Source organism: Macrobrachium nipponense, chromosome 38, assembly GCF_015104395.2.
Source record: "Macrobrachium nipponense isolate FS-2020 chromosome 38, ASM1510439v2, whole genome shotgun sequence".
Classification (NCBI taxonomy): Eukaryota; Metazoa; Arthropoda; class Malacostraca; order Decapoda; family Palaemonidae; genus Macrobrachium; species Macrobrachium nipponense.
In genome coordinates, this window is record NC_061098.1 from 18,180,335 (window position 1) to 18,203,969 (window position 23,635).

Below are 23,635 nucleotides of genomic sequence, written 5' to 3' on the forward strand. Positions count from 1 at the left end.
AAGATGTAAAAAAAAATGTTTATGACAGTTTTGTTATTCGGCAGGGGTCCAGTGACTCTCAAGCTGGTCCTAGCGCCAGTAAAAAATAAAGTGAGGAAGTACCCTCCAGACAGTGCCACTAAAAAACATAGAGAAGTAACCCCAGATAGGTTTATGATACCTGAAGTCCTTCTGGAGGGGGGATTCCCCTTCCAAACAGTAACCTCTCATCCTCCCTCCCCTCCTCTCCATCTTCCATACGCTAACAAGTCTTCCAAAAAGGTAAGACTGATGCTAAATGTTCATTATTCATTTCATTATTCTTGTATGAATATTTATTTCTCATTGTTTTCTGTATGTCAAATTGTGTTTATTCCCTGTAAAATGTATTTTTTGAAAATATTTTTGGGAGCCTGGAACGCATTAATACTATTTACATTATTCCTAATGGGAATTATTGCTTCAGTTTTCGTACATTTCGGATATCGTTGGAGGTTCCAGAACAGATTGTGTACGAAAACTGAGGTACCACTATATTAATGTATACTGGGGAATAAATGCTGCTTTATTATATAGTAACAACATATTTTTTAAAAATTTACTTAAATGTGAATGTAATACAATGCTAGAACTTAAAGGTTAGACACCCTTACTACTATACGCACAATGTAAAGAAACAAAATGTCACAGTCAGACACCTAATTATTTATGGCGCCCTATAATAGTACCCTAACTACAATGGTACCCTAACTACAATGGTAACTACAAGAAAATCAGTGCTAATAATATTAACTTGGTGCAGATGTTAAAGTTTTGCATTAGAATTAATTTTGATAAATTTATGGTTAAGATATAACTACACATACATATGAAAACAACAGATACGTACTATACTAAGTATGTACGAGAGGCAATAGACTTTTATATTTCTTGTGGTCAGGTCGACAACGTGGCCTCATGATTATGATGATACAGGTTTGCTTCTCACTACTGGGCATTATAACCACTTCAAATTCCTTGCACTTGGATCTTAAGGCTTTGTAGTGACAAGCATATCCAAAACAGTGCGAAGAATTCGAGAAGTTAAGAGGGCATTGTGGCTATGACAATGACACATGTTCCATAATGGTTTCCCTCAGCAGAATCAAGAAATTGTCAGTAAACTTTGTTACACAAAAGCACTTACGATTAGAAAATTTAGTTTTTACCTATACAGGCAGTCCCCAGTTATTGGCATACTCGGTTATCGGCGATCCGATTTTATAGCGCTCGTCTAGTGCCATAAAATCGGCGATTTATGGCACTATAACAGGCAGAGTTCTGATATCAGTGCTGTAAGGTGCCTAAGGCGCTTATTGTGCCATAACATACCTAACAGAGGCGTGATAATGGTGCTTATGGTGCGCGTCATTATGGCGCCATTAATCGCCGAGTTTTGGATAATTGTGGTTTTCGCTTATTGGCACCCCCTCAGGAATGGAAACCACCACCCCTTAACCAGGGACTGCCTTAATCAAGATTTGTCTTTACAGCTACGGTATTCAACACATTTTATGAATTCTGTAAATATTCAAATAAGGCTCTGACCTTTACCCACTACTGCATGAATATAATGGTAACTCATAAGCTTCCTTTTTTAAAATGGAGAAGGGTAAGGTTTTGTAATTTGGAGGTCATAAAGATAATGGATTTATCTAACTAATTACTCTCAGATACACAACATCCTCCTGCTATCAATGGGAAACAGATGTGTAGCATAAAACTGGAGAAATAGGAAAAGCATTAAGTTGATAGCAATCAAAAACAAAGTTAATTTAAGGTAGGACCTGAACAAAATACCTCAAAAATTAACATGGTGATAATACTACTGTATATAAAAAAGCCCAACAGAACATGTTTCAGAGATCAGAAATAGAAAAACAGATGCAAGACATACATATGCTTTTATTTTAAATACTTAAGACTGGCTATTTGGTACAATAAAGACCAGTTGGTTTCTTCAGTACAATGCCCAGGCATGTCACAACTAGAGATAGACAAGACAGTAAAACGAAGAAGACTGACTTCATTGAAGCTTGCAATTATCAATACAAGTCTAATGCAGACAACAATGGATCATTACAAGGCCAAAAGACCAACAAAGTTCAACATTCTTCTAGTACTTCCATTATCAGTCAAAATGATTGCCACTAATGAAGTTTCCGACATCACCCGCTACATGAAATTCATTTCACTTACCTTGCTCTACTGATAGACTGGTCCACATTATCCATCTTTCCGTGTACAGATGCTAAAACTCCCATCAAACTTCGACGCTGATGATTCAATTTCTCGCACTGTAAGGAAATCCAATTACAAACTAATTTTTTACTAACTTATATTTATCATTACCACCTTTAACTGTGTGGAATGCAACCAGGTGTTTCAGTTTAAACATTGCAAAAAGATCCATGTATGCTTAGTCCACTCCACAAGATTCATGATGCCATATTATTAACTTTCCAGTGAACTTCACTATTTTATGCTGTTTTTACATCTTATATATATATACATATATATATATATATATATATATATATATATATATATATATATATATATATATATATATATATATACATACATATATACCTAATGAAGCATGAAGAAACACACTTGAGAATATCCTTATATATACATACACATACATATTAATATATATATATATATATATATATATATATATATATAATATATATATATATATATATATATATATATATATATATAATATATATAGATATATATATATATATGATATATATGTGTATATGTATATATATATATATATATATATATATATATATATATATATATATATATATATATATATATATATATATATATATAAACATATCATAAATATATATATATATATATATATATATATATATATATATATATATATATATATATATATATATATATAGTCTAGTATTTTATGAGTTGTATGCTTAGTGTTATCTTTTGGCCAGCATCTGAATAGCACTGAAGCAGCATTACAATAAGTAGCATGCTAACCCTCTCTGATTTATGAGCATCTGTGGTTTGAGTCACTTTGGCCCTCTTCCAGCAAGTTGATTGAATTTGTTTAGTCAAGGATTCTCAGTTCAATGGTTTTGTATTAGTTTCATGTTCATAAAATCTAGTTTAGGATTCTTCTTGTGCCAGGAGTAATTAGCTGTTAGTACAACTAGTATTTTTATTTTTTGATGATTCTTGTTCATTAATCAAGTCAAATGGAGGCATACCTCCCGTTATGCCTTACTCTTGGGTTCATCTTCCATGCCTTAAGTAAGTATTCATATTTAAGAAATTTGGCCCACTCTTATCACCATTTTTCTGGGAATGGACTTCTTGCAGCTATATCTTTCTTATTTTGGACTCCTCAGCTTTATCCTCCCTCCTAAAATGGGATTCAGACTATTTATGATTAAAGTTTTCTCAAGAAAAGTTTTAATACAAACCCATTAAGCAACTTTTAGTGGATCTCTCCTTTATTCTCTCTCTCTTAAGATGAAGGATAGCACAGAAGAATGAACAGAATGTCAACACGAATGCAGTGTTGAGTTGAGTTGAATATAGAATTTAGGCCAAAGGCCAAAAAATGGGGCCTATGAGGCCATTCAGCGCTGAAATGGAAATTAACAGTTAAAGGTTTGAAAGGTGTAACAGAAGGAAAACCTTGCAGTTGCACTACGAGTCAACTGTTTGGAGAGGATGGAAAGTAAGATGAAGAAAGAGAATATGAAAGGAGGTAGAGTAAAAGGAACAAAAGCAGTTGTAGCTAGAGGCATGGAAGCAGTAAAGTTGGGAAGACAAATGCAACTGGATAATTCTTTATAGCATTTCAAATTGGTTTGCCTGGATGTGGTTTGCATAGATAAAAAGACTTGTTCTATTAAAAACCAATTTCCTTAACATTTCCACTTGATAGACTTTACATAGATAGCCCAAATAAAAAAACTCTTGCCTTTAGGTTTGATCACCTACCATTTCTCTGGCTTGTGCAAATTGTTCACGGGCAGCAATCTGCTTTTTTTCAAATGCAATTCGCTCACGCTCATAAGTTAACTGCAACCAATGTTGTAACTCTAAAGGAGCAGACCAGTGATGATCCTCCATTTCAGCCTCTTCAAGTCCTCGTTGCATTTGTTCCTTCATCTGCTCATATTTCTCTCGTTCTTGCTGTGGATTAAATTGATTTAAACACATCATTTTTTTACATCTAGAATATAATGAAGTCAGTTCATTACTAAATGAATCAACTGTTAGTAAATGAACCAAATAATTTTATTATTGTTGCTACTACTACAGACAAAAAATATATGTAACTGGGCCCTACTCTAAAGAAGCAACAGATTCGACTCTTCTAATAAAAATTGCAAAGCCTGTAAACTTCCAATATATTCATAATTATCATCATCAATAACCAAAGATTGATAAATTATAGCATTCTCTGGAAACTGCAGGATTTTGATCTATCATACAGAAACTTTCAAACATCAATCATGAATAATCTAGTGGAATTGCATATACCATAATATTCATAAAATTACTAATATTCTTTTAATATTTCATTTGTGAACATGACTTAACCTTAGTGTACATGCCTAAAAGATACACTAATATTTCTAATTCTGTAATAATCCTAACAGAATGAGACAGTTTATATAATGGCAGTTCCCCTAATATCAATATCCTCTATCCTCCAAATCACTCTTAGGGCTTAAAATTAAACTTACTTCAAGTTGGATTTTCAGTTGCTGTAACTCCTCAGCCTGTCTACTATTATTTTCTACAACAAGGTCTGCTTCTGGAGTTGCAACATCAGAATTCATGCGAAGCTCTAACTGTTGAAGGTTTTCTTCTGCTTCCCTTAGCTTTTCCATGTCCTGAAACATAACACTTATGAAAAGCTGAATCAAAGTAAATGTAAAGAGCAAAAAGCCTTCCTGCTTTACTTCTTGCTTAAGGATGAATTTACAGAGTAACTGAGTCAACCTACATCTATAAAAGTGAAAACTGCTATCAAACCACACACATGACCATATATATAGGCAGTCCCCAATTACTGGTGGGGGTTCCGTTCCAACAGCATGATGACAACGGAAAATCGCCAACAGCCGTATGTATTGGCCCAATACATTATTATTACTACTGTTAACTGGAAATCAGCGCTTTTCAATAACTGGGAACTGCCTGTCTGCCTTTAACAAACCACCTGTTACACAAGGTTCATTTAATCACACAACTACGTATTAAAATTATTATATAATGCTATTTGGGGAACAACAACACTGCAATATGACAAATTTTTAACCAATTTGTATTTTTCATAACTAACAAACCTGAGGTCTTAACATTAGGATAATACTAGCGCTAACCTGGAAACTGGTAGAATTAATAACAAACTTGTGAGATCCAGGGACTACTGGCATCTATACCAGGTCATGGGGTATTGTAGTACCCAGGAGGCCCTTGGCGTTCCGTGACCCATCAGTTACTCTTCCAACCCAGTTTAGACTGTTAGAGGGGTGGTTAGAGGTGGGCCTTTATCTATTAAGACCTCAGGTTTGTTAGTTATGAAAAATACAAATTGGTTAAAAATTTGTCCATTTGTTCATATACGAAACAAACCTTCGGTCTTAACATTAGGATAGACGTACTTATTGGTGGGAGGTAAGTCTCTATAACCGACTGGGAGTCTGCCTCCTTTATCCATTTCCAAATAGTAGATGTATTCTAAGACAATGGACTATTAACCTTTGAACCAATGCTATATGAGAATCTATTGGTTTCCCTCCCTGGGTGTTCATACGATGCCATGGTTTATTGCATTACGGAAGATGGAGAACTATCCGTTCTCATAAACCACTCCTGTCCCTTGTATCTGGATCTATTATCACCCCACTCTCTCCCTATTATTGAGAGGAGTGTGTTGCTACTGAAAAGTATACTAAACTCTAGATTATCTTTACAGTATGGCTGTCCCGCTCTCCTGCACCTAGTCTGTTCCAGCTCATGATGGTACTCTCCTCCATACTATCCATAGGTAAAGGAGTAGTTAGAAAAGTAGTCAAGAAGAAAGACCAGTCATCTCATTCATTCTACTTTCATACCTTCATCTTGGACTACACACAAACTGACCCGCCAGGGGTACTGGATGAGCTATACCACCTGCTGGGCAGCCACCACTGGACCCAAGGAAAAAGTGTCCAAGGATCTATGGGCAACATCTTTTAAATAAAAGAAAGTGAAAGTTGTTTGGCGTTGCCAAATACCAGCTTTCAAAATCCTTTCCACAGACATATTTTTCTTGAATGCCAAAGAAGCGCTGAAGCCCCTGATGTCATTAGCTCTAGCTCTCTCCAGGCTATTTGACCCTCTGTCTTCTGTCATGTATGCATTCCTGATCGTTTCTCTCAGCCAAAACGATAGTGTGTTCCTGGACACTTCCTTTTTGTTCTGTCCTGTACTTGCAAACAGCCTCTGGCCCCCCGGCCTGAGATGCCTCGTTCTTCTCAAGTGCGCTCTTAGTACTCTGACAGGACAAAGAATCATTTCTTCTGTGTCATTGTCTACAAATTCTGCCAGAGAAGGTATGGAAAAGGAGTCGAATCTGCCATCCACTACTGATGGGTTTTGAGTTTTGGTCACGAATTCTGTGACAAATTCGAAAACCATAGACTTCCAACCTCTCCAATGCTTTACCACATATGACACACCATGCAGTTCCCCCACCCTTTTGGTTGAGGCTAGAGCCAATACGAAGACTGCCTTCAGGGTCAAGCTTCTATCTGTGGCCTGTCTCAATGGCTCGCATGGGGGTTTTGTAAGACTACTCAGTACCATGGTCAAATCCCAATCTGGAGCTTTTAGTTCCTTCGGGGAACAGGACTGCTCAAAACTCTTCATTGACATGAAGAAGAAATATCCACGCCTTCCATCCGCAGGACCGAGGCTAGAGCAGCCCTGTATTCCTTTACAGCAGATACAGACATATGCCTTTCTGTCCTGAGATATATCAGAAAATCTGCTAACTGATGAATAGTGGTTCCGAGTACAGACAAGTTCCCTCTAAGACACCAATCACAGTATGGGGACCATTATCCTTGGTAGACTGCTGCAGATGACCTTCTGATATTTCCTGCCATCTGTGTTGCTGCTTCCTGAGAAAAGCCTCTCGCTCGCAGGATACTTGACAGTCTCCACCTGTGAAGTGATAGGGACTGCACCGACTGATGGTACCTCTCCACGTGCGGTTGACATAGTAGGTTGTTCCACGGAGGTAACTCTCTCGGCATATCTATTAGGAATTCCAACAGATCTAGAAACCATTCTGCCTTCGCCCATAAAGGGGCTACCAGAGTCATTTTGAGGTTCTGAGACCACATTACCTTGTTCAGAACCTGACGGATTAGGCAAAATGGAGGAAATGTGTACACATCCAGATTGTCCCATGGATGCTGTAGCGCATCTTCTGCTACTGCCTCTACATCTGGGACTACTGAACAATACACTTCCAACTTTTTGTTGTACCTGGTTGAGAATAGGTCTATGATCGGCCTTTCCCACAATATGAGCATTCTGTTCACTACTTTTTGATGCAAGGACCACTCCGTTCCTAGGATCTGATCCCTTCGGCTCAACTTGTCGGCCACTATGTTTCGTTTTCCTGGAATATATTTGGCTCTGATGTCTACTAAGTTCTCTACAGCCCACTGATGAAGTTAAACTGTCATCAGGTGTAACTGCCAAGATACTAGGCCTCCTTGCTTGTTTACATAAGCGTATCAGAAGAGGTTACCAACTCTTTATTATTCGACCTTTTAATGGGAGCTCTCTCATCCTTTCTCTTTATCTTAAAAGGTCTTACAGGTGAAACTGGTATCCGTTCTCCATTCTTCATTGAATTCTGCCCACTCACCGTTGATTTTACCAACGGCAGTGGAGTCTCTCCTAAACGCTTTGTCCTCATTGCTGGCATCTCCGCAGCACTCAAGACCAGGCTGGCCTAGGCAAGATAAAGCACACAGTGTTAAAACAGCAATTGCAATATTGCTTCATGTACCATTTGAAATCCCTGCAAGGAATTCTTATTCAACTACATGTACAAAGATTTTTTTGTTGCATAATCAGCCATATACTAAATTTTACCTTTAAAATTCAAGACCTTTATAAACTTTTGCTGTGAATCATTTGGGGTTATATCAGTAAAATGCTTGCCTAGCCTGTTCATCTTGATAAATTCCATAACTCCATAAAAACATCTTTTCCTCCCTATATTAATGAGTTTATAAAAAATCTTTGGCAAATTGTTAATTTGTGACACATAGCATGCTAATATGCAAGCATTACTTTCTTTTATCCATAGACCATACGTATGAATTTAATTTCAAAAGATGTTCATAGAGTATATACAAGGGGTAAGAACATTTTAATTTCAAAATATACGAATAGTGTACATTGGCTCCATATCCCAACATACATTTACTTAATAGGTATGCAGCTTTCCTGGTACCATATAATATCAAATGGATACAGTAATACCTCACACCACATATATACCCATTCATTAAGAAACACAGCCTAAGTTGGAAAAGGACTAGAGTCAAATAAGCCCTTTGAAAAATAAGAGAGCCTAAGCAAACTTCACTTCATTCATGCTCAGGAAATTCACAAATTATATGTAAAGTATATTCTTTAGCACGAGCTGGAGATATTTCCTGAGCTTAGGTTCAGTTTATATGGAAGGCTTTGGTTTGTGTTGCTTTTAAAAATGTACTATTTGTTCCTATGGGGATACAACCTTCACCTTTTATTGCCTTTTGTATATAGAAGAAATACTCCTTTGGAGGGATGTAGTCCTTGCAAATGACTGGAGTTGGATTCCACCTGTAATTACCACGCACCTGGTTAAACATGCAAACTGAGGATACCACGATTCATACAACCTCTTACTGGGATGCTGAAATGGTTCACCAGAGCACTAGCCCTGGGCCACAGAACCCTGAAATGAAAGGGGATTCAAATAAGGACAGATTCTGGAGAGCCATGACATTCCCATTAGGTGCTGCCATGTTGGCAGGCAGCTGAGTGTGGCTATTACCAAGTAATAGGTTCAAAAAGTCCTACCATTTTACTCCTCCCTCTTGTCAAAAGAGAAAGGACCAAGGGTGATGCATTCTACAACTGCAATATAAATAGGTGTTCACTGTGCACTGATCTGGATCTCATCAAATTGCAAATGTACTTTGACCCTGAAGCTGTTCTCAGTAAAGGAAAGGATACAAGAGTCCAGTAACAGAACATTAACATATCCAGGATTATACTGGGCTATGGTAAAGGACTTACAGGCAACATGCTTCATGTAGACTGAGATGATGGTAATCTGGGTACACAAGACCCCCCCCCCCCCCACCCTCATTACCTGAAACATACAAAGAGTTCTCCTGAAAAGGCAGGGCAGACACCTCTACTGAGGAGTCACAGACCTGCTTGATTAAAGCCAGAAAGAGAGGGTGTTCCTGTACACTTCCTTCTTATGCCTATCTGTACTAAGGAAATGTCTCCAATACTTTGGACTCAAGGAGAGTGTTCTTTTCAACTAAGTGAACTGCAGCCCAAGGAGAGAAGTATCTCATTCACCAATGAAGTCACAAAATGAAACAATAAAAAACCTTTGAATCTCTTGTCTACAACCGATGGGTTCTGGTTTTTTCCTAGAAACTCAGGAAAGAAAGGGAAAGAGAGCCCATCCTCTAAGTTCTGAATGAGATAAGACAAGCTATAAAGCTCCCCACCCTCTTCACTGATGCAAGCTAAGAACTGTTAAAGGGGATAATACTGCTCAAAGTTTCTCATCAGCATAGTTATGTCTACACAAGTGGAAAGATCAATTCCCTTCAGTCTGAAGGACTGAGACAAAGCTGATTGATTGCCTGTTACTGCAGAAACCACCAGGAACCTGTCCCAGTGAAGGTAGATAAGGAAGTCTGCGATCTACTGACCAAAGAGACCCATTCTATGACATCACTCACAAAAGATGGCCTACTTTCCTTGGTACATGTTTGTGAAGAGTCAACAGAGGTATCTGGAAATCTCTCTCACTGTCCTATAAGAAAAGCCTCCACCTCACTAGATAACCTGCATACATGAAGATTGAAAGTATGAACTGCTTTAAGCTATCTGCAACTGGGGGGTTGCTTCAGGAGGGTGGGCCATGGGAGCAACTCTCTCAGGCCCTTGACCAAGATTGTTGGTAGAATAGCATACCACTCCACAGGCAGCCAACAAGGAGCCACCAGATTCATCTGAAGATCTGAAATGATGAACACTGTTGATCATCCTGGAGAGGAGATATAAGGGCAAGAATGTGTATGCACCCAGATTGTGCCAAGGATGTTGGAATGTATCCTCCACCACTGCCCATGGGTTTGGGACTGGAGAACAGAAGATTGTTCAGTCTGGTTGCAACCAGACTGATCATAGGAGAACCCCATATCTTGAACAGTCTCTCCACTACTCTGGGATTAGGGAGCACTCCATCCCAAATACCTGACCCTGATGACTGAGGTGATCTGTTGGGACATTTTGCAACTGGTCCCTCCTCCCCCCCGTGTATCTGTAACACCAACTGACACAGGGTTCAAGACATCATCCACCATTTGCTGTCATAAGTTACAATGTCATCTTGTTGTTCATCAACACCATTAAGTGCACCTTTACATGTTCTTGGAAGGCTTGTAAATCTAATCACAAAGGAAATATCCAGTACAACATTTACTCCTAAAATCAGATATATTTATGTGGGACTACCAATAAGGTGGTCATGAAGCCACCACATAGCCATCCAAGTCCCTTGCACCAGCATTGGTTATGCCATTTTCCAAACTGATGGAAAATCAAGACAAATGTGACGCAAAATACCAAATGGTACACTGTACAAAATTAAGCAAAAGAAATTGAAAAGCAACAAGGGTAACAAGCTGCTCATCCAGTCCAACAAGCACACAATTAAGTGTGAGGAAATGTGTCTTCTCTATCCAGTGGCCAAGTTCAACAACTGTCTCCAGCTCGAGCTGAAGGATATTCTTATATTTAAAAGGGCTAGTTGTATCCTTATTGGAACTACTATTATTACTGAACATCAATCATGTACAATCAGTCCCCATTCCGACAGTATGACGACAAGCAAAAATCACCGATAACCGAAAATCAGCTATTTTTTGTAACTTATTTTTGGTGCTTATCAGTGCCGATAACAGGGTGTTGGCGCCTCTCATAGGTATATATCGGTACCAAAACCAATTACTTACGCATTTTGGTGCTGAAAATCACCACAGTTTTCATCACTAGACAAGTGCTTTAAAACTGGATTGCCAATAACCAGGGACTGCCTGTGTCATGAAAAATTTACTTGAGATTATCATACATGAACACACATTCTTTAATTACTCTTATTACATAAACTTCTACAACAATGTACCTTTCTTAATTAGTACATTATATGGATAATCTTTTTATAAAGTGTAACATCCACAGAACCATGAAACTCTTCATACAGTAAATACCTACTATGCTCAGGGAATCTCTTTTAGAAAGGACAAATACTCTATTTAAAGGATGCTAAGGACTACAACAAGTGAACTATCAAAGACTACACACCGAACCACTACAGGTTACCTAGAATGAAATGTAAGACGGACCTAGTGTCACCCTTATACATACTCCTAATCTGTGGAAAGCAAAAATGCTTAACCAAACCCCAAAAAGATAGACGACTTAAACCTACCATAAATTACTCTTTAAAGTGTATGTTGTATTAAAAACAAAAAAAGTTGGACATACCACAGCTATGAGAAAGATTGGCTTATGAAAATAAATTTTTGGCTGCTTACTAAAGGAAATGACTGCCTTGTACTAAAGTAATCATAATGACAATTGAATGTTTAAGTGATCATGTATTTCCAAAAATTCAAGAAACCTTAAGTAAACAGCATTTGCTTCACACACATTAAAACATCTTTTAAGCATCTAACCTTTTTCCTCTTAGTGATAATTCCAATGGTCTCTGATATCTTATTAAATATTACCACAGATTCAACGATATTTACTTAAAATTGTTACCAAAATATCTACAGGTAGAATATATGAATACAGTATCTGCTGGTCTCATCATAATGTTATGGTCATCAGACGTTCCTGGACATATACAAAACTTCATTTGTAATGCCTTCTTTGTCTTCAGCTTTTCCCATCTTTATATGGGGTCGCTACTTATTGGTAGTCTTCTCAATCTTCTGCTATCATGCACCATTACCTCACTCATGTTCTTCTCCCTCTTGTCCCCGTTAATTGGTGTATCTCCATCTCATTTTTGGTCCTCTCCTAACATGTCCTCTCCTAACATGTCCAAACCACTGCAATCGTTTCTGTAACTTTCACAGACCCTCTTATGAAGTCATTTTTTATCCTGTCTCTCCTTGTCACTCAGCACATCCATAGGAACATTCTCATTTCTGCTACATCCATCCTTCTCTCTTGTGCTTTCTTCATGGGCCATGTTTCACAACTATACATCAACGCAGGTCTGACAATGCTCTTGTACATTTTTCCTGTCAGCTTTACATGAAATCTTTTGTCACATAGCACATCTGATGTTTTCCTCCAATTGCACCAAGCTGATGGTATTATGTGGTTCACTTCCTCCTCCATCCCTCAACAATTAGTGACATAAGACCCAAGGTACTTAAGGATGTAGCTCTTTTTACTAATTCCTGCTCTAAGTTGATGCTTCCCTCTTGGGCTCCTCCATTCACTCACATATATGTATTCCTGTTTTGCTCTGCTTATCTTTAGGTCTCTGTCCTCCAGCGCACTTCTCCACAACTCCAATTTCCTGTCTGCTTCTTCCTCACTGGTTGTTACTATTATGTCATCTGCAAAGGGTAAACTTCAAGGTACCTGATCTTTCACTCCAGCCACTATCACATCCAAAATATAAGGACACATGGCAGAACCTTGGCGGAGTCCAACTTTTACCTCAAACTTTTCTGTTGTTCTCACTGAGCTTCTTAACTGTGTTGTTGCTTCTCTATACATTTCATTTACAATCCTCACATACTTTCTGAGACACCTTTTTCCTCTCACACACCTCCAGACTTCTTGCTTAGGAACTCGACCATATGCTTTCTCAAGATCTATAAATACTAGATGTAGTTCCTTTCCCTTTTCTCTCTATTTTTCCATGTGTACTACCTTATCATATTGAATTTAATGTGAAATAAAGTAAAAATAAAAATTTACTTACTGTCAACATGTCGCTAAGTTGTTTCTCATATTCCCGATTACGCTGATATGCCTTGAAGCATCCTATCAGTGCTAGCGTAAGCAAAGTCACAAGTACCAGGTCTTTCACGTGACTCCCTGATTCTGTGAAATATAAACAAACACATTATAATTAAATACCTTTGAAATAAAGTAAACAAAAGGTAAAATCATTGCAAGACAAATATTACACAGTAGATTATTACATGAACATTGACAGATATCAAAACTTGAACTTCACAATGGCATTATTTATGAATATAAAAAGGTATATCTCAATACATCAAACTGCAAAGAATTAGTTAAACAGAACACAGTATGCCTAAAAACATGTGATTCCAATGTCAAAATAATTTGAACATCATCCCCAATTGTATAAAAAAAAATTACATGCACTACATACTCTCAAAAATAATTTGTCCAAATTAATAATTCTCATGTGGTAAAAAAAAAAAAAGTTGATAACTTAGCACACATGCAGTTAGTCTCTTTTCTTACTAAGTTCAACAAGCTGAATATCTATCTACTAATTCAGCATATTATTGCTCAGTAGATATTCATAAATGTCTACAGTAAAGGAAGTTATTGTCATTGAAGTGGTGTCAGACTTGTAAAATCTGTCACACTGCACACTAAAGTACTTGCATTCCAATGGTAAATAGTGTTTAGATAGTAAATAAGGTTTGACCATCAAATAGTATATATATCTCTAACATTCCTAGAATTGTTGCAAAATAATAAACTCAAAAAGGGATTAAAAACTATGCATATTGTACTCGTGTAGAAACAATCGTTCACCCTAAGAAAAATTACATCACCCTCAGATGCTAAATTTGTCAAATCTGTAATAGAGGATATGATTGGTGACTGCCTACAGTTGTTTACTGAGGCACAGTAAGGCAGTATGTGCACTAGCAGGACTCATGGAACTTCCTCAGGTATGTATTATGACTTCCAAAAGAATGTGTGGATTATGTCGTACTTCTGATTACAAGAAAATCAACCAAAGTCACATACTAGTACGTATACATAAGTTGAAAGAAATTTTAGCTCCTCATCCCTTCCTTCCTTTATCACCTAAATCCTCTCACCTCTCTCCTTTACTCTCACATCCTGCACACAAAGGACAAAGGCGCAGATAAATGCTATAAGGTGTACAATGTAATAATAATACGTACAACCAAAACAAAAAAATCGAAACAAGTGACTATACTATCTACTTCAAAATTTTACACTAATTTCTATCTGCACTAAGAAAACTACCTCTGGGTTGGAACTCCAAGAAAAACTGAACCAGACTGGTATTAAAAGTTGTACACTGCAATAGCACTACATACAAATGAAAACATGAAAGAAATATTCTGATGCTGCCCATAACCCTAGTCACGACTCAGTCACGCATATCTTGGATATGGTGATGGATCTTCTGCACTAAAGTGCAAATAAGCTAAACATTCAAATAAAATATTTTATTGGAACATATAGGATCTGAGCTCCAAAGCTGAAAGTCCCAGACCTACATTCACAACCCTACCCCCCCGCCTATTCATGGTTCTGGATTTGCAGATTATTCTATGGAACATATATATACATTATTCGTGGAAATTTCGCCCATTTACAGTATTTTTGATAAAGAAATGTTCAATAATTACTGTATTTTCATATCATTTCATGACTATGCATTTTTTATGGTAAAACTATCAAAATACTTAGGCACTATAAGCATTTTTAAGAGGGTTTTTTGGTATTTTGATCTATCAAAAGAGTTAATTATAAGTATTTTTTGAGGGGTTCCAAGTATTCAGATCAAAACGGTATCTGACTTGATGACAAAACATAACAAATACTATTAATACACTACCACAAATTAAAACAAAGTTATAAAGCAAAAATTTTTCAAATTTAATCAAGTTGAACTTGATGAAGGTAAACTTTAAGCGGAAGTAACCTAAATTTCAACACACTTCCATGAATACTAGTTCTCTGGAAAAATGAAAACTTGCATGACCTCAAGTTTGACAAAATGATCTTTGCTTAAGTCTGGCGTGTATCTGACCTGATTTTGAGTCAACATACTAAATAAAAAAAACACAAAACACAACGAGGGCAATCTGATAGAGAACTTGGCCAAAATGCTTAAATAATTTAGCAGTGGAATTACCATAGAGGTAATGTTATTAAAAAACTAAAAAAGTTTTCTAGATCAATGAAGCTCGGCATGTTTCCAACTTACCTCCTTCCAAAAATGTATACCACCTACTAAAGGCAATCCCCGGTTATCGGTAGACTTGGTTACTGGTGATCCGGTTTTCTGGTGCTTGTCTAGCCCCATAACAGGCGGAGTTTAGGTTATCGGCACCATAAGGTGCCGATATAGTTATGGGGCAATAAAATACCAAAAAGAGGTGCCATTAACTGGTCACAGAGTTTTCAGTTAGTGCTGGTTTTCATTTATTGCCATAAATCACAGATTTTTTGGTTAATACTGGTTTTCACTTACCAGCACTCCGCCAAGAACCGAACCCTGCCAATAACCAGGGACTGCCTGTATATTACACCATTTGCCACATAAATTAGGTTCCATTCAAAATACAGATACATATCTGTTCAAAACCTACAGCAGCTATTCCAGAATTTATGTCTATACGAATGGTCATCATAAATCTTAGCCATGTTCACATGACTTTAAAAAAAATCATATCCCCAAAACTGAAATGTCTAATCCTTCCTATCAACAAATTCAATCTCCACAATCATACTTGCAGTTATACTTGTAATTCCATGCATGAAATGACATTTTATTTGGATTGAAAGCTTAGCCCTGAAGAAAGCATCAAATCTACATCTTACAAGAGGAAAAGTTAAAGGAATTACAGCACATGTATTATTACTCTTCCAACTAACTTATTGGAACATAATAAGCTTTTCCTTACATGACCATTATAAAATATAAACAAAATATATAAGAAAAATACAAGACTTGAAGAGGCTGAGTCTTTCAGTGTATGGGTGAATTAACCACAATGTACAGTACTACCTGTATAACCTTTCCCTCCTTATGTCCCAAAAAATCTCATAATGAGCAGACAGAACTGAAATACCCACTACACAAACATGCATCCTTTGTACCCTCTTTGTTTGACTTTTCATAGAAGAACCAACCTACTTTACCACCTTGTCTACAGTAGATGAGTATCTTTACACCCTAGAAAAAATTTACATGCATAACAAAAGATTAATTTTTACTTTTAAAACTTAACTTTCAGCATTTGTTGTACTATGTATAAAACTTGTTGTGTTAGATTTCTGGGTATGCTCTGTATTTAACTGAACTAATATATAAAATTCTGTGTACACCAAGATCAAGCTTATATTTAATACATATCAAGGAGATGCTCTTTATGAGATTACCTTCTTTTTATCATGAGGAGTGATACTAAACAGCATATTTTTTGCAGTCTCGATCACACATATTTTGCAAAATCACTCAAGTGACTTATAAATACATTAAAAACAAAAGTGCACCACCACAATAAAATAGCAACATGAGATGTGGCAAAGGCATGCAAAGCTGTAATAAATCTAGCATTCTCCCTTTAAAATGGTTCCCGGAATATTACTATTACATAAATTCTAATTCAAGGGAAATGCGTTCATAAAGCAAGTGCTACTGAAAAGGGTGCAAACTTTCTCAGTTCTGTTTCTTCCATTTCACCTTGAAATGTGCTGCTAGGCCAATTAACTAACTTGTGCTGTTACAACTAAAGTGCAATGCAAAACTTTCTTGAATTCTATTTGATATTTGGACACCCTGACATGAGGGAGAGTGCTATAATTCAGCTATGGTAAAAGTAAACAGGTATTTGACATACTTAAACAGGTACAGTGTCAAATGCTACCAAAACATATGAGATGGACAGGCAATACCATTTCACTACAACAGAAGTATAATACAGCACATCAAAAAGTATTGCAAGCAACAAAAGTTTTATTTCAAGTTGTAATTGCAAACTAGTTTGTGAGACATATGTCTTCATAGTATGACAAAATGAGAAAGACTGAGTCAATCCTAATAGTGCCATTGATTCACATGTTCCAAAACGACTATCAAAGGATAGTACGTATCTAGACTGTTTTGAAATAAATTAAGAGTGGGAAAATTTTTAACTACAATTCTATTAACATATCAAATCATAAAAACCCAAATTATACTTTTCCCATTATAATAACGACTAAAATCTAAGTCTTGTGTTATGCATAGAAACCACTTCTTGCAACTAAGCTACTTCACTATGAGACATATATCTCACCAATGCAAGGCATTCCAAAATCATGTGTAACTTTAAAGTAAGCCATTCAACAACCATGATGGCAATACTTACCAAGCATCAACAGGTCATCAGCCAAAATGCAGGGAGAAAAAATTCTTATGTTTTAAATGTCATCATTCATACCACAAAATGCAATCTTCAGGAAAAAGTGCACATCCTATGTTAGTTTGTGCTTATTTAAATTCCTTCCTGATGTTTATATGAAAAGAAAAAGTCAACACTCCCACCCATCCCAAAAAGCAGTGTAGCCTACCAGGAATGCACTAATTTAAGACTAAAAAGAAAAGCTACAAAGATATCTTATCATTATTATTAATAGGGCTTAGTTTTTCCAGACCTCTGAGTCTTAGACTACACATCAACTTTGTCTTGAAATACACACTTTCTCAAGTACTTTATAAAAAATGTATATCTATCTATTCAAAACAAACATACTGAGAGCTTTTGAAGAAAAAAAAAACAAGAAGTCTAATTCTTTAAAAATTCTATATGCTATACTTCATAAAAAATCAAAAGAATAAACAAAACACATAACCCCTCAGTCTGAAAACCAATTTGCTATCATATATAGTTGTCCAAACCATTAAATAACAACTCCCTTCATTCTACTTTTGGACCTGGCTACAGTCTAGCGATAAGTTTCAGGAAAATTTTATGTAAATCAACAAAATCTATAAGAAAAATATAGTTTCTAACATTACTAAAATGATAAGACATATATGTGAATAGTCTGCCCAAAATAAAAAAATAAAATTGCTTGTTGAGGAGAGCGTACACATTTCTATTCTTTCTATAATCCTTAGATAATTCCTACTGGATACTTCATCAGTGAGAAAACTAAATGCCTTATACATTTACAGTAAAAAATTCTTAACCACAATAAGAACAGTAAAATATAATTAGAACTGTAAAGAGAGGAGAAGAATAGCTATGCATGTACACAATAGAGCAAAGAAATTTAGGAATGGATTACAAAGTTTCACTTCATAGTAGTACATGAGAAGGTGAAAGGACCTCGCCTCCATTATTCCATACACTAAATCATGTATTATACTCTTTAATTTGTAAGGAAAAATGGAAAAAAAAGCAAAGCATGAACGCTGATGGATATATGTACGGCAAATAGGCAATAAGAGTGTATTCACTGGACCTTACATCATGTCTTCCTTTAGGCCACTAATTGATATTGATAAAAAATGAACCTGGAAAAACACCAAAACGGTTTGTTCCTCATTGTCGCAGAAACAAATGTTAACTTATACTAAAAGTATAAAACGCTTAATATATCACACTTTTAATAATGTTTATCTTTCTTTTCAAGAAATTAAGAACAACAAACCATTTTCATTTGTTATCAGTTGGTAGCCATTAAGATCAGGCTTTATAATTAAAGGGCAAATAAATACATCCTTTTGGCCATACCCATTATCATCCTTAATTTTACTTTTTTTTTTACATCTTTACCTGCAATAAATATAAATGTACAATACGAGTTACTGAGTGCATGGAGATAGTGAAGGTTAATTGTGGTCATTACAGAGTCCTAGCATATTGTTGACCTTGTCCCCTTTCTACTTATCCACATATCATTCTAAATTAAAATTTCGTTGTGTACTATTCATAAATTACATATACCATTCTATTAATCTATTTTTCTCCTCTTAGCTAGCCTCTTCTTGTTCCCATAATTCTAGTTTTTCCTGTTTAGCTTTCTGCTGAGGTAAATTAAATTACTGTACCAGGCTTTGATGTCGATGCAAATTTGTTGTTTTTGTTCTCTCTTATCTATAGCTACTTTTGCTATCATTAGTAACATTCCAGTATTACATATAATGCTATAGGTACTTAAATTATTTTAGTGCAAATCATGTTCACTAAGATTTACATGACTTCTCCATAGGAAAATATCATACCTTCTAGCTTTTTAAACTAGTTCAAGCTTCTTATTGCTGCAGATGAATTTCTTTTAGTATACTCAACAACTTTTCAAAACAGACTTCCATCATTTCCATGCAGCCAGAGCAATGACAACTTCAAGAACATTTTCAATTGCAAAATACACGAGGCAACTTATTAAACCATCAATTACCACACTAACTTTAAATATACTGCTTGCACATAAGGGAAATAAATTATAATTGCATTATAAAAATATAGAATAAAATTAATAATCTTTATGATAAAGATTATGAAGTAACAATATATAAAAGTATAAACAATACACTATTGTATACGTACTCTGAAATGTTGGAAAATAAATGTATATTAAAAAATTGTCACCTAATTATACATTGGCATCTTGTAAGTTGTTTGTTAGGACAGTAACTGTCTTCTGTCACGTGTTTACAGAACACAAGAGACTCCCATAAAAGCTCAGTAACTGTATAATGTTTCTAAACTGTGATACGGACTAGTAAAGATATTTAAATTCTGACCTGACTTCTATCCCCTTCCATGTATCAAAGAAAAGCTTACTTATTTAATGATAAGCTTATTCATTGTAATAAAATGCTCAGTTCACATAAACTGTCAAATGTCACATAAACCGTCAAATGTGTACTTACTGTGTCCTGCTCTCACAACAAACACAATGTGTACTATAACTTTGAGCTGACAGAAGACTAGAAGTTATGATAACTTCTATTTTCAAATAAAACAGCAACACTCTCACTAAATATAAAATGGAAAAAATATAACTTAAAGCAATGAAGCCAAACAGAAATAACATCTGCATTACAGTTCTTCAAACTAATTAATCTTGGGGCAAATAACTAAACGGCCGTAACAAAGGGACTTTACTTTAAGAACTGTAGTGTTTCATGAATATTCAAAGTGCTCAGGAGCAAATATCCAACTAAACTAAATAAAAGCATTATGCATACATACTAAGCAAACACAAAACATCAAAGCACAACTATTCATAGCAAAGTACCACACCAAGTTCAATTTCACTAAAATACAACTTTTGTCTATACTTTCATCAAATAATGAAGGTTAACTGTTCTTTAAGGTTCCCTCCTCAACATTTTGTACTTCACAAAAAATTCAAACATAATTCACCAAGATAGAAACAAAAGGAAATATTACATCTGTTCTCAAGGTGACCTGATATAGCATTCACAGCTTAAGTGGAGATTTTCAAATACCAGTACAGTATATTAAATCTGGATAAAATTCCACTATTAATCAAATCTGTCTTCATTTTAAAGTTACAGTAATCACTATCATCACCACTTAACACACAGGGACTACAAAAATTCTGCCTCATATGCTCTTTCCCTTGCTTTATCTGCCACAAATCTCCAACCTCCCTTCTCATAGTTCTCATCCATGTAGATCTGGTTCTCCCAACTCTTTTGATGGCTACAGGAGTCCAGCTGACATTACCATCTTCTATTCTTCCAAGAAAGGGTTGTGAGAAGAACAAGTTCAAGCAATTTCCAAATACCTTTCCTCATTATCTCATCTGCACATGGAACTTATAAATTCCATAGAGGTATCATTTCTCACTCTACCCTGCCATCTGATCCCTAATATTCTACTTAAAGACTTTTTCAAGTCAACAAGATCTTTCAGTTTCTTTTTCATACCAAAACTCATTCCTATATACCAAGAGTCATGTCTATTAAGCAGCACTAAAAGTACTAAACTTATGTACGTATATCCTTCTTTTAGTAAGCAAGCTCATAAACACATTAAAGATTTCATCACCTGGTAAACCAATAAAACTATTCCTTTCATTTCTCTTACTCCCACTCCACAAAAATAATTTGTCCAGTGTTCTCTCTCTTCCTCTGATGGTATTACTGACTAATTCCTTCTGGAAGGTATTTTCCTCTTTTCCTTTGCACCCAAGATTATGGCATAACGAATTTTATGATGGACCCAGATACCACTGTTGCTCACTCAAAATATGGTATTGTCAACATTGTCAACCTATTTGCTTAAATATTCTCCTTTAACTATTGTTCATCTTTGTTTAACTCCCTTATCTAGAGTTGAGTACTTTGCATGTTCTATTTTGTAATCTTTATCTGTCTGAAATTTGTCTGCATATACCATTTGCTTTTATCTAGTCTTTATTGTATCCCAGTCTCCATCTTGTTTCCCATATTTCTATTTTGTTACCCAATATTCCAGTACTTTTTTTCCAGTAATAAGACACATTCTTGAAATTTAAGTTATTAATGGGTCCTGGTGAAAAGGAATGGTCTGTCACAACTTTCTGCTGGGTGCTTTTTACCTCAACTTCAGTGAGGCAATGACAAACTGACAATCCCTACCGACATCTTCTCCTTTGTAGCTCTTAACGTTCATCATTATTCACTTTGTCTCACAATTAACCCGTAATGGACGGGCAACATCACATGAGTATCGAAAACAGGTTTTGGGTGGTGGACAGGCTATCTCACAGTGAGTATGCACCAAATGATTTGGATGAATTTAGCACAAAAAATATTTTCATATCAATAACAATAAGTGCCAAAATTTCAACCTATGGTCAAATTTGACTCTACCGAAATGGTCAAAACATGCGATTGTAAGCTAAAACTCTTATATTCTAGTAATATTCAATCATTTACCTTCATTTTGCAACAAATTGGAAGTCTCTAGCACAATATTTCGATTCATGGTGAATTTATGAAAAAAACTTTTTCCTTTCGTCCGCGCGATAACTCTTCCGAAAAAATCATAAATTTTTTTTGTCCGATTGTCGTAATGTTTGCACCATTTTAAATTAGCCGTTACATAAAGTTTTATATATGGAAATGTGTGCAATTTCATGTAGAATGTAACTGAAAACAACCCATGGTTGAAGCTTTTATCAGTTTTGAAATATTTTCATATAAATAACGATAAGTGCCAAAATATCAACCTTCGGTCAACTTTGACTCGACCGAAATGGTCAAAAAACGCAATTGTAAGCTAAAACTCTTACATTCTAGTCATATTCAATCATTTACCTTCATTTTGCAACAAATTGGAAGTCTCTAGCACAATAATTCGATTTATGGTGAATTTATGAAAAAAAAAAAAAAAATTTCCTTACGTCTGCGCAGTAACTCTTCCAAAAAAATAAAATTTTTCGTCCGATTGTCGTAATGTTTGCACCATTTTAAATTAGCCATTACATAAAGTTTTATATATGAAAATGTGTGCAATTTCATGTAGAATACAACAAAAAACAACCCACAGTTGTAGCTTTTATCAGTTTTGAAATATTTTCATATAAATAACGATAAGTGCCAAAATTTCAACCTTCGGTCAAATTTGACTACCGAAATGGTCGAAAAATGCAATTATAAGCTAAAACTATTACATTCTAGTAATATTCAATCATTTACCTTTATTTTGCAACAAATTGGAAGTCTCTAGCACAATATTTCGATTTATGGTGAATTTATGAAATAAACTTTTTCCTTGCATCCGCGCGGTAACTCTTCCACAAAAATCATAAATTTTTTTGTCCGATTGCCGTAATGTTCGCACTATTTTAAATTAGCCTTTACATAAAGTTTTATATATGAAAATGTGCGCAATCTCATGTAGAATACAACAATAACAACCTATGGTTGTAGCTTTTATCAGTTTTGAAATATTTTCATAAAAATAACGATAAAGAGAAAAAATTCGTCCTTTGGTCAAATTTAACTTGACCGAAATGGTCAAAAACTGCAATTGTAAGCTACAACACTTACAGTCTAGTTATATTCAATCAATTACCTTCATTTTGCAACAAACGGGAAGTCTCTAGCACAATATTTCGATTTATGGTGAATTTTTGAAAACTGCTTTTTTTTTACGTCCGCTCGTTACGAATTCATGCATCATTTTGTTATAATATTTTCTCTGTGTTGCCTTGATCATTTTACAATGTGTTATATACCAAAATGATCGCAACTTAGTGTACAATACAACGAAAAAAATTGACTCGTTAGCTTTAACCATTTTGA

The 23,635-nt window shown here is 35.5% G+C and overlaps 1 protein-coding gene across 1 annotated transcript in view; it reads right to left on the reverse strand.

The window, feature by feature from the left end:
* Positions 1-23,635, reverse strand: part of LOC135209764 (stromal interaction molecule homolog) — a gene marked incomplete in the record, with an annotated part of 256,094 nt that overhangs the window by 52,791 nt on the left and 179,668 nt on the right. The window contains 4 exon segments of the mRNA XM_064242549.1: positions 2,218-2,315; positions 4,012-4,206; positions 4,764-4,913; positions 13,334-13,455. Coding sequence (XP_064098619.1) covers positions 2,218-2,315; positions 4,012-4,206; positions 4,764-4,913; positions 13,334-13,455 — 565 coding nt within the window.